The sequence below is a fragment of the Grampus griseus genome, assembly GCF_964374135.1.
Source record: "Grampus griseus genome assembly, chromosome: 5".
NCBI classification, from domain to species: Eukaryota; Metazoa; Chordata; class Mammalia; order Artiodactyla; family Delphinidae; genus Grampus; species Grampus griseus.
Window position 1 is genome coordinate 6,923,158 of NC_138998.1, and position 13,520 is coordinate 6,936,677.

Here is a 13,520-nt window from a genome sequence, read left to right on the forward strand (position 1 = left end):
CATTAAGGTTGGGATTAGAGAATTCTGCTTCATTTATAGTTCTAATGCAACCAAAAAGGCCAAATACTATCTGATTTCATTTTGTTTTGCCTTCAAGCTAGTATGACTTTCAGGTCGGTCTTAATGTTTGTCTGTTATATGGCTTTGAATTTTTTTCTGAACTTTGAATTTTAAAAAATTAGTTTTATGTTTGTGTAGCTCATGAAATTCACTAGTGAGGACTCCAAATGATGGAACTATGAACCTTAGAAAATGTGGTCCAGATTCTGATGACTTCAGAGAGAGTTCCACACATTGCCCCATTCTCGTTTTGAGAACATGGAAAACTAAAGCTATTGGATATGCTCTGTTGGCTCATCTTGCAAAGCTGTTTCTGTACAGTGGGCTTTATGCTCTGTTCTTATAAAACATCTTGAATGGAATTCTTTAATTTTGGTATTGTCCCCAGACATGTTCCAGGTTTCCATAATGAGTCTTTCATTGTAACCACTTCTCATTTTCCATTGATCCTACAGTTTTTATTGTGATTTAAAATGCCAGAGGGCCAGAAGACAAAGCAGAGTGAGGGCAAATAGAGCATCTTGTTAATATTGCTGCTGTGCCACACAGACCAGGCTTCAGGTGTAGGCCCTGCCCTTACTAATTCTGTGGCCCTGGAACACTACTTAATACCTCTACTTCGACTTTGCCTACGTCCGCCGGGAGCCAGCAATCCTTCACGCACCCCGCATCCAGTGAGACGCGCTGTGCACCGACGGAGCGGACATGGGCAGAGCGATGGTGGCCAGGCTTGGACTGGGGCTGCTGCTCCTGGCACTGCTCTTACCTACGCAGGTTTATTCAAATCAAACAACTGTTGTAACACCTTCAAGTAATTCCTCCCAGCATACCTCAGCTGCCCCCAGTCCAACAAATGCCACCACCAAGGCAAGTGACGGTGCTCTGCAGTCAACAGCCAGTCTCTTGGTGATCTCGGTCTCCCTTCTATATCTCTACTGTTAAGAGACTCAGGCCAAGAAACATCTATACTTCCCATCCTCTAAACCCAATTCAGATGGCATCCAGACATCCAGTGTGACAAGGGAAAAACAAAAAACAAAACAGGTCTTCATTGAATGAATCTGCTAGTTCCACACCTTATTTTATGGACAGAAACTGTTGAGGATCCCAAGTTTGATTGGTTTGAAGAGCATGTGAAGGGTTTGACTAGATGAATGCCAATATTAAATCTGCTGGAGTTTCCTGTACAAGATGAAGAGAGACAACATCCAAAATTAGTTAAGAGATGATTTCCTTAAATGTGGCTTAAGAAGTATGGACACATAAAACTCTACCTTGAAAGTGAGAATAGATTTTATCTTACCTAGAGATAAAGAATGGGATGTGGAACAGAGATTCAGTTTTCATTTGTTCATTAAATTTATAAGGCCATAAAACAATGAGGCAAAACAAAGCTTCTGTGATTCTATTTTATATGTACATTAGAAGGAACTTCCAGGTGTTACTGTAAATGCTCAATGTGTTGTTTCAGCAGTACTAATTTAATGCTGATGTACTCTAGAGAAAATCTTATGTTAAGCTATCGCTGTTCTCTTGGGAACTGAACTCTTTCCCTTAGGGTTTGGGTTTGACATTGCATTTGAATTTTTATATAGTCATTGATATGTACCAGGGCAATGATGGATTGGAATCTACCCCAAATCCAAGCATAATGAGTACATTTTGCTTATATACTTATCAACTATTCTTATTCAAAAAGAGCAGTAGATTCATTTAGCTAAACAGATAACAAAGAGTAGAATTACATTGATCTCAACTAATTTCAAAATGCTTTTTATTTCTGCATATGTCGAATACTTTTTACAGTTTAAAAAATGATCTGTTTTGAAGGTAAGATTGACAAATCTTGAAATTAAAAAGGCAGATATGTGAAGGAGCTAAACTATAAATCAAATATATTTGGTAAGGGAAGACTGGAAGCTTGCTTACATTAAATTCAGAAAAACTTTTATACTCTTTTCTGTAAATACTTCTTTTTAAACTGAATCAGAATAGCCACATTTGGAACACTTTATGTTATCATTCAGTATTTTTAGATAGTTAGAACCTGGTCCAAAGCCTAAAGTGGGCTTGATTTTGGAAAGTAAATCTTTTCACAACTGCCTTGATGCACAGAAACCTTTTTAAAAATAGACACTCCCTAAAGTCTTTTGTTAGCATGGTCACACACTGATGCTTAGATGTTCTGAAATCTAATATGGCCACAATAGTCTTGATAACCAAAGTCTTTTTTTTTTCCATCTTTAGAAATCTACACTGGAACAACCATATCCAGCAGATCTCAAGCTACTGTGTGTGTGAATGAACATTCTCTTTTGTTTCATACCTGGATGCTGTACATCTATTTTGGATTGTATATTGTGTATTTATGTTTTGATTCATAGTAACTTCTCTTGTTATGGAATTGATTTGCATTAAACACAAACTATAAATAAAAAGATGGCTGAAAGAGAAAAAAAAAAAAAAGCCTCTACTTCTTAGTATCCGTATCTTCTAAATGGTGATAACAGTAGCTACCAGGATCTTGCTTATACGAATCCAAATTCAAGAGACTGAGGCATCTTGCATCAATTTAGGCTTCCCAAGTCTGCAGTGATGTTTCCAGTCCCAGCTCAACTTCCTCTTTTGTCTTCCTCCCTGAGGGCAGCTGTGATCACCTTCTTCTCTCCCTCAGCCTTGATTAACTTCACTAGAAATGGAATTCAGGTGGCTCCTTGGGTCTGTGAGGATTCGCGGCTCTTGGTTACAAACAGTGGTTTGCTGGTAAATGTTTAATAGTTGACTTTTTGGAGAAAACCTTGATTTGTAGCATTTAAAAAAAATTTGGGTATAAATACTGCCACCATACCCAATCTCCAACTATCCAATTCATGACACTGATGTGGGAGTGGGAAGAAATGTGCACCATAGGTCCTCCCAGACAAGTTGTAGCCAGCTACCCTACACCACTGGTCCTAAATCACCTGGGCCTGGACTTGAACTCTGATTCTCTGGTTCTGTAAGCATGATCCACAGTCCTGGTGGAGAGCTCGCTATAGAAGTTCAGTAGGAACCACACACAAGACACCTCCCCTTGGCTGCTTGACCTGAATCTCTATTTGCTACTTTGTAGGGTACATCCTCCAGGGTGGAGAGAAAACTCGCCAATAAACTAGAAGTCCTAGTGGGTAGACCTGAGTCCATAACTAACACTGAAATTTGAATTCTGTGTACAGCCGACCCTTGAACAACACAGGTTTGAACTTGCATGGGTTCACGTACATGAGAGTTTTTTTTAAATAGTAAATGCTACAGTATTATACAGTCTGCAGTTGCTTGAATCTGTGGATGCGAAACCGTGTTTCTGGAGGATCCATGTGTACAGAGGGCAGAAGGTTGACTATAAATTATATGTGAATTTTCAACCGCATGGAGGTTCAACACCCCTCACTCCCACGTTGTTGAAGGGTCAACTGTATTGTTATCTAGTCTGTAGCACTTCTCAGCCTTTGAGGATTTACGTTCATGATAGTGGTATTAGTTATCTATTGCTGCATGACAACTTACCCCAAATTTAGCCACTTGAAACAGCATGTATTTAACTCACAGTTTCCATGGGCTGGAAACCAGGTGTAGCTTAGCTGGGTGCCTCCAGCTCAGTGACTCTTTTTAAGCTGCAGTCAAGTGTCAGCCAAGGCTGCAGTCACCTCATGGCTCAATTGAGGGAGACACTGCTTCCAGCTTTTCTCCCATGTCTCCTGGCAGGCCTTGGTCTCCCCTGGATGCTGACTGGAGCCGTCAGCTCCTCGCCATGTAGGTCTCAGCAGAGAGCAGTTCACAACGTGGCAACTGGATTCCTTCACAGCAAGTTAGAAAAAGAGAGGCTTCCCAAGACAGAGGCCATAGTCTTTTCATAACCTACCTTCGAAAATGACATCACGTGGCTCTTGTCATATTTTATTCACTAGTGAGTCACTAGGTTCAGTCCACACTCAAGGGGGGAAACTTATATAAAGGCATGAAGGAAGCAGGGATCATGGGGCTGTTATTGGCCCTACCACATCTTTTAACCATGCTTCGAAAACTTTTTCTTCAGTTTCTGAAGAAAGACAGCAGACAGGACCAGCAATTCAAAAGTCTCCTTAACTGCAATATCTGGAGTAAAAGTAAAGTCCAAACTATCAGGTCTCAGTATGCTAGGAAGGGCAAAAGACTGGATCCAGTCTCAGGATATCTGCCTTTGCCCCCTCAATTCTTCTAGGAACAAAAGACTAATTTCTGAAAACGAATTTTCAGGAGGTAACTTCATAAGCAAATTTTTAGACTCCCATAAATTTAGAAAATTCATATAATGCTGCCTACATCTGGTTTTCTACCAAGAACACACAATTTAAAATGGTATTCTTTCCCAAATTGTCTGGGTTTGCAATGATATTCCAAAAACCATCACTGTGTATGTTTGGCGTCTGTTCTTTGGCACTGTTTGACACTATTTTTCTAGGAGTTGAGTTGGTGTGGTTGGTGGGGCTTGGATTTTTGTTAGTGCTTTGTTTCAGCATAGGCCAGCTCTGCACCTACATTCATACAACCTGTCTGGTGGCCCCCAATATACAACCAGTGTAATCCTGGTCACCTGAGGATTCACGTTACATTCAAAGAATTACTGTTCATTACTAGAAACTTTAAAGGATCATGTCTATCATCACTGCAGGTTTTCAAGGGACAGCACAAACACTTTCATCCAATACAGAAAGCTTTCTATAACTATCCTTTTGATCTCTCTGTCCTTGAAGTTTTTTCCTACTATGGCAACTACTAAAAACCTTTCCCCATCTCTGTCATTCATATGATTCCATCACCACTTCCCTGTGTTCCACTGACTTTCTCCTCCCCAGTTGTACACAGTATGCAATACAGGTTCCCAGAACAGCTGTGTGTGACCCTTGAGAAGATAGTTTGTTTCCCTGTTCTGATGGCCTTTCGCATGATAACCAGGCAACAACTCTGCTTTGGAACAGTCATGAATAAAATTATCTCTATACAAAGGGCTGTCATCGAGAAACAGCCCTGGACTTTGTGTGGAGAAAACAAAACCAACCTTATTTGTTTACACCATTGTCTGATGGATATTCTTCTGCTTTTAGCAGAGTACATTCCTAACCAATATAAATATTAATGAACACTAGTTTCATATCTCATAGCTCAAATTTTAGAATTAAAAACTCTTGTTTCCTAAGTCGTGTTGTAGTCGGGTCATCCGACCCTGGATCTTGATTTCTTTCTCCTTTGGTTCCTTTCTCCCAAACTCAATTAAGAAGGAAGTGAAGAGGAACCCTTTTCATGGGCAGTCTTAGGAATAAAGAAAGGCTCTGGAAATGTAGTATTTATTCTAAGAACCAGCCTTAAATTATTCAGTTTAGAAGCTCTGAGTAGTTCTCCCAACTCCCCGCCCCTGTCCACTGAGTCAACAGAGCTCAAAAAGACCCCAACAATTTTCCATGTTCAAATTATATAAAGTTATATTTAATATCAACAGTTTTCCCCTACTACCTACTATTTTGTGTGTGTGTGGTTTTTGAGAAGTTTAAAGATGTTTTGGGCAAAAATACTGCTGTAAATAAAGTTGCAGCTGAGTTCGCTGCAAAAAGAGGAAAGGAGATAAGAATGTACCCTTTGAAATATTTTTTTCCATTCTACAAAAAGCATAGAGAAAAAAGAAGAGAAACCAACATGGAAATTACCTGGATGATTTTTTTCTCCTTTTTTCAGTTTGGGCATTTACAGTAGCTTAGAGACTGGTTCGTAACCAGGAGAACTGGCCCTCAAATTTGAAGGCTATGATTTGTATCCTATACTTAGGAATTATGCTCATTTGTTTTTAACTTAGTATGTTTTGCTTCCTCATTTGTTTTGGGCTTGTTTTCCTGCCTACATAGCAGCAGGTGTTTGGGTGATAATAACATCTAAAATAATTCTAGGAAAAAGTTCAAATTGGCTGGAGAGCAGCAGGAGCTATCACAGTATTTCTTCCCCACCAGTCTCTGGTAATTTAGTTTAACTAATCAGGTGGCAGCACCAAAGCTGTTATATGCCTGCGACATGGTGTTTTTTCATTCATAATTGTGTTGCTGTTTTAACCACGGTGAGAGGCATATAGAAAAGTTTTGTAGTTTGGGATGGGTAATGCTGCAGCCTAGAAATGCCCACTACCAAGGATGACCCGACTACAACACGACTTAGGAAACAAGAGTTTTTAATTCTAAAATTTGAGCTATGAGATATGAAACTAGTGTTCATTAATATTTATATTGGTTAGGAATGTACTCTGCTAAAAGCAGAAGAATATCCATCAGACAATGGTGTAAACAAATAAGGTTGGTTTTGTTTTCTTCACACAAAGTCCAGAAATTATTCAGTAGGACTATGATGCCATCAGGGTCTCATGTTTCTTCCATTTTCCCACTCTACAACTTTTATTGTGTGAATACCCTCCTCCTGGTCTCTGAATAGCTCTGCACCTCCAAGCAACAAATCCATATGCTAGCCCGAAAGAAATTCGCAGTACATTCCCAGTTATGTCATTGACCAGAACTGGAAATTCGCAGTACATTCCCAGTTATGTGTCATTGGCCAGAACTGTGTCATAGGATCACCCATAGTTGCAAAAATGGCTGGGAAACCAAGATTTTTAGTTGGACAAATCTGACATACTCCCTAGATCAGGCTTTTGGTTAGTAGGAAAGAAGGGGAGAATGGATATTTAGTAGGTAATTAGAGTGCCTTGCAAAATTGCTCTTCAGAGAATAATCTTTCTCTTCTGTATATTATATGTATATGTAAAATGTGTGTGTGTGTGTGTGTGTGTGTGTGTGTGTGTGTGTGTGTATTTCCTGAACATGTTTAAGAGTGTGGGCTTTGGTATCTGACAGAACTGAATTTCAATTTTCTTCTACTACTTACTAGATATGTGACCTCAGGGAAGTGATTTCAGCCTATCCATCTCATATTCCTGAGATTACAGTAGTATCTACTTCATGGAATTTTTGTGGGAATATGAAAGATAATATATGTAAAGCACTTGGCACATTCTTGGAATATAATAAACTTTTAGTAACATTTATTATTGTTTTCATTATTTTACAGCACTCTCTTACTGCTATTGTTAACCTCTGCATTTTCTGAACTGATAGGCATTTGAGAAGCTAGGCAGTAGCCAGAATAGGGATCTCCTCTCACCTCCTCTAAAGGGCAGCCAGAGATGGTGGTTCAGTTGCAGGAGCATGAAGATGTGGCAGGTCCCTGTCCAAGGAAGAGAGAAAAAACCCATGAGTGTATCTGTTCATTCCTCCTTGCTCTTGGCATCTCTAAAGTAGGTCCATTGCAAGTGATGGCAAATACGGGAGGGTGCTGAGGTGAAACTTGTGGTGAGGCAGACTGCATGGTTCAAGAGACACTACCCTCACCACAGGGAAATCCACCCAATCTACTAGTGGAAAGGAACTGGTCTAGTCTAGTTCTGCTATCCCATTGTTCCTCAACCTGGAACCATTTCTGTAGGTTTGCATGCAGGGTAGTTGTACAAACTAAGTACAGCCTGTGATAAAAGGAGGAGCATTAATTAGTATGTCTACCTGGCTGCCCACCATGTTCAAATCCTACCTCTATGAGGGCTTCCACTGCAGGTCTCCTGCTGGGTTTACTTGATAAATATATCCTCATGTGGAGCTCTGGTTTGAATATTTCTGTAGCAACTGTGGTAGAATCACCAGTGAACCCATCTGAAGAAATAACATTTGAATTCCCAGAAATGGAATATCTATGTTCAGTCCAGCCAAGAAGTCTACATGATGCCAAGAAGTGATTGGCCATGCTTGAGTGTCCTCTACTGCATGTTTGATGGACACCTGAAATCACCAGGTTGGTGTCTTGTTGTCTAGGTTGTATTATTTGGGGACAAGTGAGGCATTCTCACCCCAAGAAGGTCTCTTCAGGGATATTCAGCCCTAGTGTCCATGAGCACCAGTGCCTAAGAGTCAGAGACATACAGAGATGACCTTAGAATAGAAGATATGCATATGGAAAGGCTTCTTCCTTCACTGCTATAGCTTTGTCACCACCACCCCAAAGGGGCATGTCTGTCTGTGCAACATTAATATAACCCACAGAAACCTTTGATGCTCACACCAACATGACATCTCTAGCACTTCAATTTCATGACTCCTAGGCAGTGTAACGGACAAGTGTAACGGGCTAGAGGGAGCTCTGATCTCACTGTAGACTCCTTAATCAATTGAAACAGTAACACAATAAATTGTATTTCACAGCCATGACATCATCTGAGGGCAATGGCCCCTGACCAAGGTTCTGCACACCATCCTCTGCTTCACATTCATCACCCCTAGGAGCTACTTCTAACCTGTTTACACAAGGCATTTATCCTATTTCAATAATATAATTCTGACAGGTAGGATTTCGATTCCCAGAAAGCACAGGAGGAAGTTTTATCTCAGATTGGGTTCTAGAGTTTACCTCCCAGCCACCTCCACACCCTCTTCTGTATTGGATTGTACAGCTAGAATTCTCTGAATCCTGCGTTTTTCTCCTTTCTTTTATTTGCCTCTGAATCTTTACCCCCCTTTCATTCCTTGTACTATCCATGACAAATGAAAGTATCTCTACGTTATATGATGAATATGAAATATTGAATTCATGTAGCAGCTTGAGAAAAAAACAATAAAATAAATGAGTCTTCTACTTAATGACATGGCAGTCAATTAGGTATGTACAGAAAATAATTCTTGAAGATAACTGCATTATAACCTTTCATACATTATGTAAAGTCATGCTCTGACTGCTCAGCCCTTATTCTTGCTGCTGCATTGTCATTCTTTATCCTCATCCTTTTTGTTTTCCTAGGTCGTTTCAGCAATGACAGTCATATTGAAGGTAAACACTAAAGAAAAGAAAAGAAATGCTAAAACGATGACTATCTGTCTGAATGTCAATGATCATTTCCAACCACCAGAGACAGAGCCACTCTGACTGCATTTGAAATTCCAGACTCAGTGTGGCCTCTGGGTGATGGAATTGGGACTGCCAATCTTTCTGCACAGTAGAAGGAAAACCTTAGAACTAAGACTGCTTTTTCCAGCAGTCAATTATCTTCTAGGTCCTAGAGCTTTGGAAACCCAGTAAATGATATGATACACTTCACTTAACCATGGTGGAGGTAAGGGTTCCTATGATTTCAGGCCAATAATAAATATTTTAATATAGAGTAAATGTGATGGCAGAATACAAATTTGATGGTATAATATTCCATATAATATAGTATGTGTTAACTTAGTAGAAAGATTTATAAATTTAACCTAAATCAAAACTAGTATTTTTATAAGTATCAGTTCAATTTATTTAATCAGGAATATTTTAATGATAGAGGGCCCTAGAAATTAGTGCTATCACAGGGAATAATGGGAACTGATGATGTTGGCTGAAAACCATATTCTTCAGTAAAACTGACCTTGTATTCATTCATTTATTCACTTATTACTTTACAACCATTTCCTTGCACAACCACTAAAACCTAAGTCCTAAATACTGGAGTCTAATGTGATGAAACTGCGGAAATACAGGCATAGAAGAAAGTATCTGCATGAAAGTATCCATGCCAAAATAAAAGTAGAAAAGAAAAAAAAAGAAAATGAGTATCTTTGAGGGTTTCCATTATTATTACCTTTAATTGGCCTGAAGGCTACAGGTGAATACAGACCTTTTCCACTCTTTGGATTGGCTACTACCAATTGAATGTGTGTGTGTGTGTGTGTGTGTGTGTGTGTGTGTGTGTGTGTGCGCCTTACTGAATGCAGGGCATAACAAAATGTTAGATGAGTCGATGAAAATCATTATATAATCACCATTGATGTTGTCTTAAGCATTCCTATTGGAATTTTGAAAGTAGAAATTATACCATGTGTTTGCGGTTTTAATTTGATTTACATTGGCAGAGAACTGTTCTTCCTGACAATAATCTCCAATGAATAATGTCTAGGAAGATGCCTGAGTTAGGGAAAAACACCAGTAGGCCTCCTCTCCTAATTTCTCAAAAAAGCATAGGAGATCATTTAATCTAGAAGGAAAATGTTTTCATTGGCCTAAATAAAAATATTGAAGAATATTTAAAATAACAGAAGGGATTTCTATACACTTCATACTGAAGAAGCAGGATTAAAATCATCTGCAATAGCTAACTTGATTTAGTCCCTAACTTGGTGACAACTGACTAAACACAGTATGGGAAGGTTGCTACTGATCAAAACTGAAACCCTTACTTAACTTTGCTAATCTGATGTCCCCTTCTGTTGTGGGTTGAATTATATTCAACAAAAGGATGTTGAAATCTTAACCCCCAGTACTGTGACCTTATTTGGAAATAGTCTCTTTGCAGATGATCAAGTTAAGTTGAGGTCAATAGTGTGGACCCTAATCCAATATGACCGGTGTCCTTATAAAAAGGGGAAATTTGGACCCAGAGACAGATACACACACAGGGAGAACATGAAATGGAGACAAAGATCAGGGTCATACATCTACAAGCCAAGGGATGCCAAAGATTTCTAGCAAACCACCAGAAATTAGGGGAGAGACATGGAACAGATTGTCCCTCACAGCCCTCAGAAGGAGCGAACACTGCCATTACCTTGATCTTGGCCTTCTAGCCTTCAGAACTGTGAAAGAATGTTTCTGTTGATTAAGCCACCCAGTTGGGGGTAATTTGTCATGGTAGTCCTAGCAAACAGATACAACCCCAAACCTAACAGCGTTAGTCAGCTTTGCTTTGGTAGCAAACTGTCCCCAGACCTCATGGCTCCAGGCTGCTCTCTTCTCCAGGCAAGAGTTGATGCAAGGTCTTTCAAAACTCTGGCCCCAAACTTAAGTGTACAAAACCAGTGTGGCATGATGATATGGGATAAATCATTCCAATATCTAGTCTGTAGGTAACATCCAGAAGTGGTTAGGACTTAGGTTTGACTTTCAACACTGAGAGTGTGCCTATCTTTCAATGATATACCCACTGAACTAAATTTAATTGAATTAAATTAAGATTATGAACCCTACAATGATGTCCTTTAAAAATTTTTCCATTTTCCCTTTTCCTTTCTCATTTGTAGTGTAGAACTCACTTATGACTGAGACCAGGTAATTGACTTTTCCCCTCAAATTTCCTAAGATAATTTTCTGAATACTCAGATAATAATACTTGAAATGGATTTTGTATAGAATTTTAGAAGAAGGTAGTTATCTATTTACAATGATAGAAGAGGATATGGAACAAAAGGCAGGAATTCTCTTGTTAACCAATTCACATCATCTCTAAAAACAATACACAGCAGAAACAATGATTCAGAAAGTCAGACTAGTGGAGTATAATGTGGTGAAACATAAGAAATTAACTAAAAGATAAATATGAGAGAAAATAGGAGTTCCTTAATGAAAAGTCAGAATAAGAGAATATATTGATAATCAATAGTATACATGAGAAATACAAATGTTAAAAAAATAACTGAAGTAGGAGACAGTAGTGTCTTACTCTCTTAGGTGAAAAAAAGTAAAAATACTCTACAAGACTCATTCTGGCTGTTTCATATCTTTCAGAGTATAAAATTCTTATCCCCTTCCCATCTTAAAATTAAAGACCAAAGGAATTAAAATTTGTATAGTTTTTACTTCTCTATCATACTATCAAAGTCAGAAGGTTATAGAGTAGTATTTAAATATTCTCAGGGAAAGGATGTGATGCAAGAATGCCATGCCCGGCTGAGATGTGACTACTATGGTGAGTATAGTCCCAGTGACTGGTTGCTCTGAGATATGTGCTGGAAACAAATAGACCAAAGGTATAAAAGGGTAGCAAAAATGGCACAGTAAAATGCAAAGAAAAGATATTGTAAATGAAAGATAATCATGACAATATAAGGTATAAATGATAATGAGTGTGTAGCACTAATGCACTAACACATGCACAAATAAAACACTGATGTATGCACAAAATAACAGCAGCAAAATTATGTGAAATAAAAGGAAAAGAAGAGGATTTTAATTCATTGTAATCTACTACAGATCTAATGAGAAAAAATTAAATACATGGAAAAACAAAGCACACTCAACAAGTAAAAGATATGTTACACAGCTCATTTTGGAAGCTGGAAGCTTCCAAAAGTATTTTCTATAGAGGAAATGTAATCTTAGGTCCCTAACCTGATAAAACATCACAGTGTAAGAATTAAAGGGAAAAAAAACCCATAGAGTTAATGGAAATACTTGAGAAAGTAACTAGAAAAAATTTCTAAGAATATAATGTATGAACACACAAACACACACACACACATATACAGACACACAAATTGAATTTTACTAACAATAAAAACTAGAAAGTTTCAAAGTCATGATAGAAAATATGAATTGATTATATATCACCTTGCTCTGATAAACATTAAATTTAAAAAAATTATTGAAGTAGAGTTGATTTACAATGTTGTGTTTAACTTCTGCTGTACAGCAAAGTGACTCAGTTATACATATATTTATTCTTTTTCATATTCTTTTGCATTATGGTTTATCACAGGATATTGATATAGTTCCGTGTGCCAAACAATAGGATCTTGTTGTTTATTCAACCTGTGTATAATAGTTTGCATCTGCTAACCCCAAACTCCCGATCCTTCCCTCTCCCACTCACATTCCCCCTTGGCAACCACAAGTCTGTTCTCTATATCTGTGAGTCTGTTTTTGTTTTGTAGATATGTTCATTTGTGTTGTATTTTAGATTCCACATATAAGTGACATCACATGATATTTGTCTTTCTCTGTCCGACTTCACTTAGTATGATAATCTCTAGGTCCATCCATGTTGCTGCAAAAGGCATTATTTCATTTTTTTTAATGCCTGAGTAGTATTCCATTGTATATATATACCACATCTTCTTTTTCCATTCATCTGTCAATGGAAATTTAGGTTGCTTCCATGTCTTGGCTATTGTAAATAGTGCTACTATGAACATCGGGGTGCATGTATCTTTTCAAATTATAGTTTTGTCTGGGTATATGCTGAGAAGTGAGATTGCTGGATCATATGACAACTCTATTTTTAGTGTTTTGAGGAACCTCCATACTGTTTTCCACAGTGCCTGCCCCAATTTGCATTCCCACCAACAGTGTAGGAGGGTTCCCTTTTCTCCACACCCTCTCCAACATTCATTATTTGTAGACTTTTTGATGATGGCCATTCTGACTAGTGTGAGGTGGTACCTCATTGTTGTTTCGATTTGCATTTCCCTAATAATCGGCAATGATGAGCATCTATTCATGTGGCTATTGGCCATCTGTATCTCTTCTTTGGAGAAATGTCTATTTAGTTCTTCTGCCATTTTTCAGTTGGGTTGTTTGGATTTTTTGTTATTGAATTATAGGAGCTGTTTGTATAT

At 38.3% G+C, this 13,520-nt stretch overlaps 1 protein-coding gene across 1 annotated transcript; it reads left to right on the forward strand.

The window, feature by feature from the left end:
• Positions 1 to 765: 765 nt before the first annotated feature.
• Positions 766 to 1,002, forward strand: LOC309822832 (signal transducer CD24-like; the record flags this gene model as incomplete). Its single annotated transcript, XM_082654872.1, has 1 exon — positions 766 to 1,002. One exon carries the CDS (start codon positions 766 to 768, stop codon positions 1,000 to 1,002), a length of 237 nt encoding a protein of 78 aa, XP_082510998.1.
• Between the last annotated feature and the right edge of the window lie 12,518 nt (positions 1,003 to 13,520).